General features: G+C 32.0%; 1 protein-coding gene across 12 annotated transcripts in view; it reads left to right on the top strand.

The window, feature by feature from the left end:
* LOC132748739 (protein cordon-bleu-like) overlaps window positions 1-13332 on the top strand; it is an 82243-nt gene that overhangs the window by 21035 nt on the left and 47876 nt on the right. The window contains exon 1 of one of the 12 annotated variants that reach the window (XM_060738367.1): window positions 5069-5199. The exons of 4 other annotated variants lie outside the window; for them this stretch is intronic. Coding sequence is in view for 6 of the 8 variants with exons in the window: in XM_060738371.1 (XP_060594354.1) it covers window positions 8730-8752 (23 nt within the window). In the remaining 2 variants the exon portion in view is untranslated. Of the gene's footprint in view, window positions 1-5068; window positions 5200-8474; window positions 8753-8884; window positions 9092-13332 lie in introns of those variants that run through there. 7 more of the 12 variants (XM_060738369.1, XM_060738371.1, XM_060738361.1 and 4 more) reach the window with 7 other exon arrangements.

Raw genomic sequence — 13332 nt, 5'->3', positions numbered from 1 at the left:
ACAAGATTGTTAATCAGTAATTGACTGTATCCTAGCCCATATCTAGGGGCGGGTATCTGGGGTCAATTGTATTATAACATTTATCAAGTATTTAAAATAGCTATGAGAGGCCTATATGCCCTGTTATTTGGGGGATTTTTTTTTTTAAACGATGATTTACAGTCATGTTATTTTGAATACTTTTTATGCCCCCACTTTAGTGGCGGGCATTTAGATTTACCCTTGTCCGTCCGTCCGTCCGTCCATTCTCTTTTGTGTCGCACGTAACTCAAAAAGTATTTGACCTAGAGTCATGAAACTTTACAGGAATGTTGATCAGCATGTGTAGTTGTGCACCTGGGTATTTTCATCTGGATATTTTTAGTATTTTTAGAGTTATTGCCCTTGACTTAGTAAAATTTTGGAATTTTCAACTTGTGTTGCATGTAACTCAAAAAGTATTTGACCTAGAGTCATGAAACTTTACAGGAATGTTGATCAGCATGTGTAGTTGTGCACCTGGGTATTTTCATCTGGATATTTTTAGTATTTTTAGAGTTATTGCCCTTGACTTAGTAAAATTTTGCAATTTTCAACTTGTGTTGCATGTAACTCAAAAAGTATTTGACCTAGAGTCATGAAACTTTACAGGAATGTTGATCAGCATGTGTAGTTGTGCACCTGGGTATTTTCGTCTGGATATTTTTAGTATTTTTAGAGTTATTGCCCTTGACTTAGTAAAATTTTGCAATTTTCAACTTGTGTCGCATGTAACTCAAAAAGTATTTGACCTAGAGTCATGAAACTTTACAGGAATGTTGATCAGCATGTGTAGTTGTGCACCTGGGTATTTTCATCTGGATATTTTTAGTATTTTTAGAGTTATTGCCCTTGACTTAGTAAAATTTTGCAATTTTCAACTTGTGTTGCATGTAACTCAAAAAGTATTTGACCTAGAGTCATGAAACTTTACAGGAATGTTGATCAGCATGTGTAGTTGTGCACCTGGGTATTTTCATCTGGATATTTTTAGTATTTTTAGAGTTATTGCCCTTGACTTAGTAAAATTTTGGAATTTTCAACTTGTGTTGCATGTAACTCAAAAAGTATTTGACCTAGAGTCATGAAACTTTACAGGAATGTTGATCAGCATGTGTAGTTGTGCACCTGGTGCCAGAATGTGTCATAAACATCGCGTGGCATTATCCACTCACCAATATAGCTGAAAAATAATACCATATAACCTTTACATCATTTTTATCACTTGGAACCCCCACTCACCCCCCCCCCCCACTTCCCCACACCCCCACCCCCCCACACCCCCAAGCTCCAAAGAAAAGGAAAAAGTGTAGAAAGAAAACACACGCCAAATAACACTATTGATGATATGATGATTCATATAAACATAACATGATGTGTAATAGATATTATTGCCTGAATGACTTTTACTAAAAACGTATGTGAATTTGAAATTGAATTATTTACAATTTATGGTGCAAATTAAAGGTTGCTATTTAATGTTTCTCCTTTGCTCATCTTATTACTTGAAAAATAAGCATTTTATTGCCATTATGACATTTATTGCCTGAGCAGTTGCTGTTGTATCAATATGTATAGGAAAACATTATTTAAGATTTTAAAAGTGAGACAAAATTTTACTAAAATATTTTCTGACACAGTAAATTATCTAGTGAAATAAAGCTGAATAAATGATATGAAATAACATATGTGTCATCAAAGAAATTTGAGCCGCGTCACAACAAAACCAACATAGTGCGTTTGCGACCAGCATGGATCCAGATCAGCCTGCGCATCCGCACAGTCTGATCAGGATCCATGCTGTTTGCTAACAAACCCTATAACAAGTAGAGAAACTGATAGCGAACAGCATGGATCCTGATCAGACTGCGCGGATGCGCAGGCTGGTCTGGATCCATGCTGGTCGCAAACCCATTATGTTGGTTTTGTCATGACACGGCTCATATTATGTTACCTGGGTATACAGGTAAAGTGATCTGAATTTAGATTAGAAAAATTATAAACCATGTTATATTAGTATGAAGATGTTGTTAGACTTGGTGTCAGATTTATTTATAGTGTCACTACCAGTCTACCAGAACATTTAGGTATGAATTTCAATGATTTATGGTGAAACATTTCACTTTTTGAACTTTTAAAAAAAATAATTTTTTTTTATATATTTCTAACCATAATCCACCTGAATTTGTACAATGGACTTGCCCTGCTTTGAATTGGGACCAGTCCATTGTTAATTTTAGGGGATTTCTTATCAAAATTCAAATTGAACAGTGTAAATCCTGTAGTCTGCTAGCTAGCAGCTGGCATCTACAGAATGTTCCCATGAAAACAGTGCAGACCAAGATTAGCCAACTGTGATCATGGTCTGCACTGTTTGCTATTCAGTTTGTAGACATTTTGAAATTTTCCCAAAAATTTAGAGTATGTTTGAAATTATAATATTTATAAACTAATTAGTATAAGGCTACATCTGACATTACACCTTCTTTATTGTTGGTTCTAACTCTCAGTTAATGTTTGGACAGTATAAGGACTCTAAGACTAAATATTTCATATACTTGATTATGTCCCTTTGTCAGTGCCATTGTTGGGATACCAACATGTAACATAACATGTAATCAATCTTGGTTCGAATGTCTCCAGGGTATCCTACAATGTTTCGATCAGGGTAAGCAGCAAAATATCTGACAGTTACTGGTATGGCATTAATATATTAGAGCAAGGCTAGCCTGCACATCTGTGAAGTGTTCAACCAGATCCAGCTCTACTGTTTGTTGGTCAATGCTAAAATCCCATAAATTTCAATTGAACTGTTCCAAATTCAAAGCAGGACAAATCCATTTCATAAATTCAGTGGTGTTGAGTTATAAACTTTTATTTTCACTATACTTAAAATCTTGATCTTGAGACATTTTGGGCGTTGGCTGCATAATCCATTCAGGAAAATCTTGAAATTTCTTTTCAAAGTGAAGAATTTTTTTTGCAATTGAAATTACACCTGCATTAATCAAGAGGTTGTATTTGAGAAGTTAAATGCATTTTAATTTCCAGGAATAATGAAAACTTGATTTATAAAATCAATGTTATTTCCAGTTTTTGTGTTTTCATGCCACTGCCTTTTGTAACCTTTACTGTTACATACAGCTGCTGTTAATGAATTTGTGTCATTTACCTGTTAGGTTAACTTTATATATGTAAATGTATATTTATATATGTACATAATGACTGCAGGATTTATTGAACATGTATACGTACAGAGGAATTAGTTTTACCAATTGATTTTATGTGTTTCTACTCTGAATCTGATATAATAACTATGGAAACCAGTTTAATAGAGAAAATTAAATTTTCTCTTCAAAGGCTGCAGTGATTTAATTTGGAATGAATGATACTAATTTCTGACGTGTTTGCTAACTTAAAGGAAATTTTTTGGAGTAACTTTCAAGGTATGTCAGTTTTTGAGCTTGGAAAAATGCTAGATAGGTGACTTAATCCTGTTCAAGACTGTGGTAATATAAACAAATAGAGTTATCATAATGAAGTGTGAATATTATAAGTACTGAATATTTAAATGTAACACAACACTTGATTGTGAGGGTTTGACTTTCAGATTATAAAATTTCAGCCAACTGGATTATGTCCCCTGCTGTTTTGGAGGTGGAAAAAATTGACCTAAAAGTAAATTAAGGTGCCTCATTCCACCCCCACCCCAGTGCCAATTGGCCCATTTGCCCAAGGGTTTTGATAATGTATTACTGGTTAACTATTCAGTATTGTGTTACCCTAGTTTGTAATATTTATATAATTATGTGTTAATCAATAAATAATCATTAATTGTTGATGGAATGTGATTATATCAATAGTACATCTTGTGGAATGCTAAACAATTGTATTTATCAGTTGTTTTCATTGTAAAACTGTATCTGACTATAAATAATATACATGTACATGTTTTTGTTTACTGTTTTTATTTTACGGACAATTTGAGTCAACAATTTTTTAAAATCATTTAAAACGAAATATCTTTGACTAGATTGTGACAATTTTTAAAGCAATACCGGGTAACTTTAAGAGCAATATGACATGTAAAATTTCACCATAGTACGTGCTTACAAAGATGTTTAAAATTTGCGGCTAACTGAAATTGTATTAATTATTAAGCCTGTGCTTAGGGAACAGCAGTAATACGCAGGCTGGCTCATAAGGTTATAATTGGTGCCATTGGCAAGACATTTTTTGCCAGAAGCCACTTAATGCCTCTCATCGCTATAGGTTTGAGCCACGCAAAGGTCGTTGGATTCTATATGTGTGATTGAGCTATCCAGCTAGCTCACGAAACATTGATGGTTCTTAGCTCTGAGGTGCCCATTTGTGCCTGAATTAATGTACAGAGGGGCAGTTGAGGTCTTCCGCCACCAGTAATTTTAGCTGCAAGATTGCCATATGACCTAAACTGTGTTGCTGCAATGTAAAACCAAGAAAAAAAATTGCCAGAAGCATTCAAAGGGTATTATATGAACCAATTGAAATCATGATTTACAATGGTCATCAATAGTCAGTATTGTATAGATTACAGTGGTGAACTGTGAACATAGTATTAAAACACCATATTTCTTTCCCTTTGTACATAAACTCTCTGATAACCATGTAATTACAATGCGGTCTCAAACAGTTCAAAAAGTCAATCTTGCTGATCTTTGTTATCATCGAAAACTGAAACTAGATAAAGTCAGACTTTTGGAAGTTATTGGTTTGCTGTATTGTTTTATAGAGGGTATGTAAAAACAACTAAAAGGGCGTGGCTCTATATATATATATATTATCTTATTGGCCTGTGATTGTAATTGTGCGAGAGTGCATTAAATAGCAGGATTTCCAATAATTGATTGGTATTTGTTTGTAGGTAAATATTTGTTCTACTTCACCATGTCAAAATTTGAATGTGGCGAATTGGTATTGACAATGTCTTAAAGTATTTGTGCGTTTATAAATACATAGTGCGATTTTGCCTTAAGCTACCAATGTGCTTAATATACAATACCATTGGAATACTTCTTTAGTGTCAATAATACCAAATATGGAATTACCTGAACGGAATCAATGGAAAGTATGTGAAGTGTTAAACTTTGTAGTTTCTAATTTGCTATTTAGTATAGGGACTTAAATTAATGTTTCCTAAATGTAAGTGTATCATTATTTATTTCATAGTTCTTGATGTTTTGATTATTAGTGTTTTAAATGAATGGTAAACTGTTTGTTAACATGCTATTTTGACTAATTTAAAGGAGTTGAGTTTCATACCATGCATTTTAGGGGTAGCGATAAGATCTTTAGTTTCTGGTATTGTGTCTGGGTGAATATGCCTGTACATTTTTGTCGCATGTTTAAACGAGGAAGTCTAGGAGAGAAAAAAATTGACTTGGTTGAATTTTAAAATGTGTGTTTACCATGATTTGTAGTCAAAAAATATATTGGCGTGCAAAAGCAAGATTCTGACATATTTTCGTTCTGGGTCAGAAGCTTGCTTTTACGAGACGAAATATTGCCCATGCAGACACAAAAAATAGCATTATAAATATCTTGGTGCGCAGTACAATTAGTTGGACAACATGATTTGGGTGCTGACTCTCTACATTGTAGGTCAAGGCATGGGACTTGTGTAGATTTTTTGTGGGGCAAAATCCGCTATCTATTCCTTTCTATAAATAGTATTTTTTTGTCTAAAGTATTATAAAATTCATAATCAAAAAAAAAAAATTGATGTTTGTGAACAATTATAAGTGATCCAATAATGACAAATATTTGATCTATAATACAATTGGTACAAATGATTTAAGTAACTAATATCTGTTTAGTTACATAGGAGAAACGATTTCCTTATTTAATTTTTTCTGCAATTGTAACAAAAAATTTTCCACCGAAATTTAAAGAATATATCAACAAAGAGAAGTTGTGTAAATATGGTTTACCTTGTGATCTAAGAATCAGAGCTACACTGCCACAAATTTTGTTCAATGTATTGTACAGTATTGTGACATTTAACGGATCATTAATATGTATTTACGCATAGTTCAAAATTTTGGTATGATGTTAATAAGATTAGAGTTATGGCCCTTGATTTTGTTTAAATTTTGCAAAAAATTCTTGAATGGACTCTATCCGATGTAAAGAAGTTTGGTTTTTAAGGAAAACTTGAAAAGAATTAGTGTCAGGTACATGGAAACATACAAGATCGGAACAAATAGTTACCGCATATTTCAGTGACATATTTCACACTGGATAGTGTAACTTTGTTTGTGGAGTGGATTTTGTTATAATACATGGAAATATTTGTGTAATCTTTATTGAAAACATCACAAAAGCATCAAACTGGTCTGTTACATGGACCACTTATATCGCTACTTGTAACGTAAGATTAATCGCAAAACTACTCTTCATCAAATAAAGGTAATATTCCTGTATTGATGCAGTCTTGATGAAGTGGCGATTGGTGATTTTATAAATTGTCTGTTGGAAATGTTAAGTTGTTTGTTATTTTTGTAGAGGAAAAAATATGATGATTGATATACCATAGTATTTATTGACTTGTGTTTATGTTGGGAATGGACGCCTTTTATAGAAGCGTATAAATAGAATAAAACTTTTGTCATTCATTGTCTTTTTTTGATGCAGCTTGCATAGATTTTGTAATTTAGTTTACATGATTATGAAAAAAGTTAATTATCAAATTCCACCCAGGAGATTGAAGAACTTATTATTATTATATTGTTTCTTATATATGGAAAAACTTAGAGACTTATTAAATTATAGAGATCCATTTCTATGATTAAAAGATGCTGTACAGTTTAAAAAAAGAGGCAGTTTCACTTTTGGGATTATTAAAAGTGAGATAGCATTGAGTGTTCATAGATCATTGCTTCACCAAAATGAAATGATGGAGACAGTGTTGTTATGAATATTAATTCTTTGCAGCTAGTACTGTTAGTGTGACAAGATATAAACTGAACCAGGGAAAAAAAGTTGGTGCTTCGGTGTGGCTTAAATACCAAACCAGGAAAATAATCTAACAAAATTATGTTATGCATATAAATTGCTGGAAGGAAATTCAGCCACAGTCATATTTTAGTTCTATTATTTATGAACATGTTTTGTAAATCCCAACAAGTGTTGTTGATTAATGAGGCAGGTAACTGAAACTTTTGGATTGAACATGACATAGATATTTCTATATTTAATTTAATTCAAGTATATTTGTATACTTATAATTAGTAAAACTTTTATTACTGTGAATGTCAATGGAAGTAATGTTACATTGTCTAAATTGTCATTTAATAAAGAATGTCAGATAAGTAAAATGCCATAGGTTAATTAATGCAGGTCACAATTAATGTACCAGCCTTTCATCTGACAAATGTAATTTATTTTTCACACTTTTACACCTGTATTATAAAAGATAGAAATAATTGACCAGATTAATAAATTGTCATAATTTTGGCCAAAGGGGCTGGTGGACAATTGAAGCTGTAACATCAAACTGGGCTGATAATATAACAAATTAATGGGTGACAATATTTGCTATTGTGTAGTCATCAGCATTATATACTTCTTTATGTTCTTCATTATTATTTTTCATGGTTGTTTCGATACACCGGTGTTCGATATATTCAAAATTCGTAATATTTGTGGTTTTATAAAATCAAGAAAATGCAATGTTATAGGACTGTATCCCATGTACAACAGGAAGTGTATGCGTGGGGTTTTAAACTTGCCTCCTTTTTTTGGTAATTAAGATTTTGTACATGTAACTAAATCATGGTTAAGGAAATGACTGAGGTCTTTATGAAATACCTTCGATGATTGTTGAAAATAGTTTTAAAATATTTACGAAAATAGCGAGTGAAAAAAAAAGGAGTAGCGCTGAGGAGCAGTTAGTTATGGTTGAAGGAGTTGCACTCATTGGTCAGAAAATTTAGGGAGTAGCGATTATATTTTAAAAGAAAAGGAGTTTATTGCATATAACATTGAAGAGAAATATTACTCAAAATAATCAAATACAAGACAGTTATTATTTACCGATGAAGCAGTTAAGTATGGGAAAGTTATGTGAAATTTAAAAAAAAAAATCAAATATTTGATTGATTTATAAGAAGCTGTGACGGTACTATCAGTGACTATTGGTATCATATTACTACTCGTACTGTACATTATTAATACTTTGTGTAAATCGGAGATAGATCGTATTTAAAAATCGAGCTTTAAGAATATGAAATATTTTGACTTTTAAGTATAATTGAAAGTTCATGGCCAAGATTTTCACCTGCGATAATGGCCATTTAAGATATGATATTGATAGATACTATACATGTAGATTGAACATGATAGCTTAACTTTACAATCAGTGTTATTTGTGCTTTTCAGATATAAATACGCCCAAAAAATGCCGATTTTATTGTGTTACTAAGCTTTACAACTTCTTGATCAAAGAGATAATAAACACAAAACGTATGATTGTATTTTCTTTTCAAAAAACGATAAATTTTACATGACAATGAAATTTCTTGCAAAAGGTAAATGCATGTTTGTAGTTTCAATGCATTTTGGACGTTTAGTTAGTGTTTATTAAAAAGGAAAAGTTACAGGTGTTTGTGATTTTGTGAAATTTTCTACTAGAGGATTTTACAGTGTTTTTGTTTGCAACGCTCCGATGCACGATGTTGAAATGGACTAAAAACAGGTGAGTGACATGTGTAGCGTTTTTCCTTACTTTTAACGCTGGCCAAATTTTAATTCTAACCTTACATTATCATAACAGTCACGGTTTAACGTCCCATGTTTATCATGTTTTTATGACACAAGATTTTTTTTTAAAGGAATTTGCGTTTAAAGAGATTTTTATGGAGCAATCCTTCAAACAACTTTAATCAACATTCAGAGGGATCGGACAAGTTTTTTTTATTAGCTCATTTCGAACTGGATGAAACAGTTTTCGATATTGTTTAACATATATTTTTTTTTTCGTAAATGTGAAACAAAAAGGTGAATGGTAATTCATTATGGGAGGAAAAAAGAAAAGGTTGGTAAAAATGCTAATTTACTTTTATTTATGGCTCTCTCAATAATGTTATGATGGTTTATAAGGTGTTTGTAATGGAAGTGACAATTTATACCTGTTTTAATTGACAGGTGTTACAGATTTTAGCTGCTGTATGTTTGTTGTATAGAAGACCACTTGAACTGAAGTACTTCATGAAGAGTTTTAAATATCTATAGTTTTAATCCTAACAATGTCTATTATCATGCTGAAGTGTAATTTAAGTTTTTCTTGTGTTGACGACCAGTTATTAATATTTGCAGAGATGTGGCCGTTTTTGTATAGCTAGTGATGAATGCATGAATGCAATTTGATTCAGTCTGAAATTCATAATGATATGTCAGTTATTGCCCTTTGGATATTTGTTTCAGAAAAGTAGTTTTTGCAGAGACCTCAAAATTGTTTGAGAATATTTAAAGTGATTAAAATGGTTTAACTACAGAAAGTGTGCAAGAATTTTCATTTCTCATTAAGATGTATTTCCAGGAATCTTGGTCTTGCATTTTGTTTGGAATAATCTAAGCCAAGTTATGCTTGTGTTTGTGAAAAAGAAAGGTTAACCCTTAACCTGCAGGATTTGTGCTACAGATTTTCTGAGCTTTGAATCTGTAACCGTCCATTCAAAGTTTAAGGTATTTCAATATCAAAATACAAAAATTGAGAATGTGCCGGCTGGCCTGGCTATATACTGGTGGCAATTTGGCTTATCACTTTCTGTTCTATCAGGGTAATTAAGGGATATATCATTTAGAAATGTTGGTTTGAGAATATATCCAGTGTTAGGGATTAATACAGAAAGCATTGAGTGAAAGCGGTCAAGTATATACATGTAGAATGAAGGTCCAGCTCCGGTGTAAAGATGAGCAGAGGTCAGCTCTTGGTCAGTGAAGATGTACAATAGGGAGGCTTGTAACACAATATTGTCCAGGTTCACACACCAAATCAGATCATGGTGGAGTAAATGACACCTCTATAAGCACCCTGTAGCGATGTATTTAAAATGATATTCTATATAGTTGGACAATGTTTGAAAATAAACCAAGTGAAAAAAAAATGACTAAGTCCTTTAGGAAAATTTATATGTAAAAATTTGTAGAAAATGTTATGTTGCATTAAGTTTGGAATTTGGTGAATTGACAAGGTGGTGAACCAATATTACTTTTGAGCAAATAGATATGGGGGCGGTGGGAAATGCTTTTTTGAAAAATAGCACCTGTTCAGATTTTTTTTTTGTGAATATCATTTTATGTTACTGAAATGCAAAATCAATGCAGTATTTTAAGAGATGTGCACCAGAATCTTTTGCCCAAAAGATACCTGGGTTTGTAACTGACCTTTATTGAAAGAGAAGATGCAAGTTGAAATATATAAGTATAAATATATTCAAATAAAATTCCCATATTGTAAGGTCATTACATGATCATTGGTCAAAAATGAGGAAATTTAAAGGCAGACTTTACAACAGAGCAATGTCATTGGCCAATTTCAAATCAATGTTCAGAATGCTTGAGTTTTAGACTTATCCACTGTGAACTTCAAGTTACCGGTAATATAATAATTTATTTGACAGAGCAAATTTGCTTACACTGATTGAAGTGTCACTGACTTAAATATACCAGTATTCATTATCAATGAATTATTGAACAAATTGATTTAAATTCCCAAGTCATTCTGACAGTTGTCATCACAATTAATGATCATCAATAATTGATAAATTATGGCACCTTTTGTACACCATACACTTTAAACTGGTATGTCAACAGTTGTCAATAATTTTGGCAAAGTTTCATCCTTGAAACAATTAAGCAGATAAGATTTGTTTTTTTTGTTTTAAACTATCATTACCATCATAGGTCACTGGGCAAGGTCATCTTGGGAGCCTTTTTGTTATATGACTGTGGTTTTTGCCTTTTTGTCCTCTATACCATAATATATGTATTGATCTGCAGTTTTTATGTCACATATTGTAAACTTCTATAGGAATTTAAACAGCTTCTTTACTCCAACTGTAAAATCTTACAAAAGCAGTTTGGTATGCACACCAACCTTTATTGAAGAATTACATGTCCTAAAAATTACAAAAAGGGAATTCATGACAACAAACAACTTTTAACTCTGACTGAATCTACATAGACCAATATCAGCCATCTCTGCATCATGGTCAGCACAGTGTCAATACTTATTTTGTAATTCTCCCTAAAAATTATAAATGGTTTTGTCTAGATGGAAAGATGGACAAGTCCATTTAAGAAATTTAGTGTAGTAAGGGTTAAAGAATGTGGCTGAAACCAGGAAACTAAATAAAAAGAAATATAACTCCAAAAAAACACAACAAACTAACAAACAAAGTGTACATCTTGAAATTTCCACAGTTTATTAAGAAAACAGCGAGATACTTCCTGATAAAAATATGTGGCCGCCATTTAAGAAAAAAGAAACCTGCCTAAAATTAATCTTTTCTCGTTTTACCCATTTAGAAATCATTATTTACATATTAAATTGATACTGATCAGTGAAAATTGCTTCTTGCTAATATTTTCGACTGTCAATTTCACCCTGTATCAAATATGCAGGGAACAAAGTGTTCATTTTACTGTTTAATTCAAGTTTTTGTTATAATAATTCATTCTCACTGAATAACCTGGGACAATTTTCTAAATGTACACAAAAGACATTGGTATGGACTGAATCATTCGGAAAAGACTTTTATGATTTTAGGGGAAATATTACTTTTTGAAATCATGTACAGTCTTAACTTTCTTTGTTGGGTTTTAAACTCATATGGTGAATTTCCAGCTTTACTGGTAGTCACTAGAGAAATACACCTCGGATCCTCATGGCCCCCCTCCTCCTCGTGCATTATTGCTGGCATTCTGAGTGAATGAAAACCACCAACTGACCGAATTTCCACCTTGATTATTATAAAGCCTCAAAATTTATAAAGGTTAAAACTCGGCAAGTTTATTTAAGAAATTTGGCAGGTTAAGGTTTGTTATGCTGTAGGTCTTCAGTTTAAAGTATCATGTCTGAAAGACCATAAGTCATTTCAGTGGAGCAGCAAATTGTGATTTCTGGTTATGTAAACTGTGTACCACTGGACATAATTTATATTCATTTGTATTTTTTTAGGCAGCCTAATAATATATCATTAACAATAATAAGTACATGATTTATCACCTATAAACAGTAATTTGATGAAACAATCCGTTTGTTGTTGGTGTGTGATATATTACCTCCAATTATTCAAAATAACTAGGTCAACTTTAAAACAAGTTACGCTACTTTGTTACTTTCAAATTGTCATGCTGAACAGTTTTTATGGTAACAATTTATACTGTTAAATTTTGATGTGATAATAAAATTTTGATTTCTTTTGTGACAAAATTATTTGTTCTTATGATACTCCTGTTACAGTTCAGTGGAATTAAAGTTAAGGTAGCTGAGGTTGTAATAACAGTTTTACAAAATATCTTCACATATAGAATCCTGCAGGTCAGATGACGCATTAATGCATTCTGTCCAGGCTCTATACTGTTTGCCAACTGTCTTTAAAATATCATCTTGTTTTCCCCAAAACTGGTTATGAATAGTTCCAAAAGTTCCAAATTGACAAGTCCATTTTAGATATTCAATAGAGAAAGGGTTTATTATGTTCATCCTCTAATTGTTTCTGATTATTTTGTCAAATGATGTTTTTTACTGATTCATTTAACTTTTTAATAAGTTGTTACTGCAGGGCATACAGCTGGCGTAAAATATCATACCATCCCAAACAGTCTGGTTTTGAACCAGACTATTGGGCGATTCCAGTACTGTTAGCTGGTTGATATTAGTAACATAGGATGAATCCAGATGACAATTTTATTATGATATCATATAAACATTTATACTGCAAAATATTTTAACAATTTGAATTATGCTTATTTTTTATAAGACCTTTAAATCATAATTGAAAACCCCTTTTCCCACACTTGACACTTTAAAAGGTTGTAAATATAAGTGAAGTGTAAACAATATGCAGAATGGAAAAGTAGTGCACCTTGCTATGCCTGTCAGATTTGACCTGTTCATGAATTTATTTACCTGGGGGTTGTTTTTACAATAATTTGCATATTTCTATATGTGTGTGTACAGTTATATATAGATTTGTTTTTCTACTCTTCAATTTTGGAGGAAATAAAATCACTATGTAATCTCTAAACCCATTGTTGAGAAATATTTTC

This window comes from Ruditapes philippinarum, unplaced genomic scaffold (assembly GCF_026571515.1).
Source record: "Ruditapes philippinarum isolate M1 unplaced genomic scaffold, ASM2657151v2 ctg739_1_1_1_1, whole genome shotgun sequence".
Lineage (NCBI taxonomy): Eukaryota > Metazoa > Mollusca > Bivalvia > Venerida > Veneridae > Ruditapes > Ruditapes philippinarum.
The sequence above is the reverse complement of the archived record's forward strand: the minus strand, read 5'-3'. Positions and strand labels throughout refer to the sequence as shown.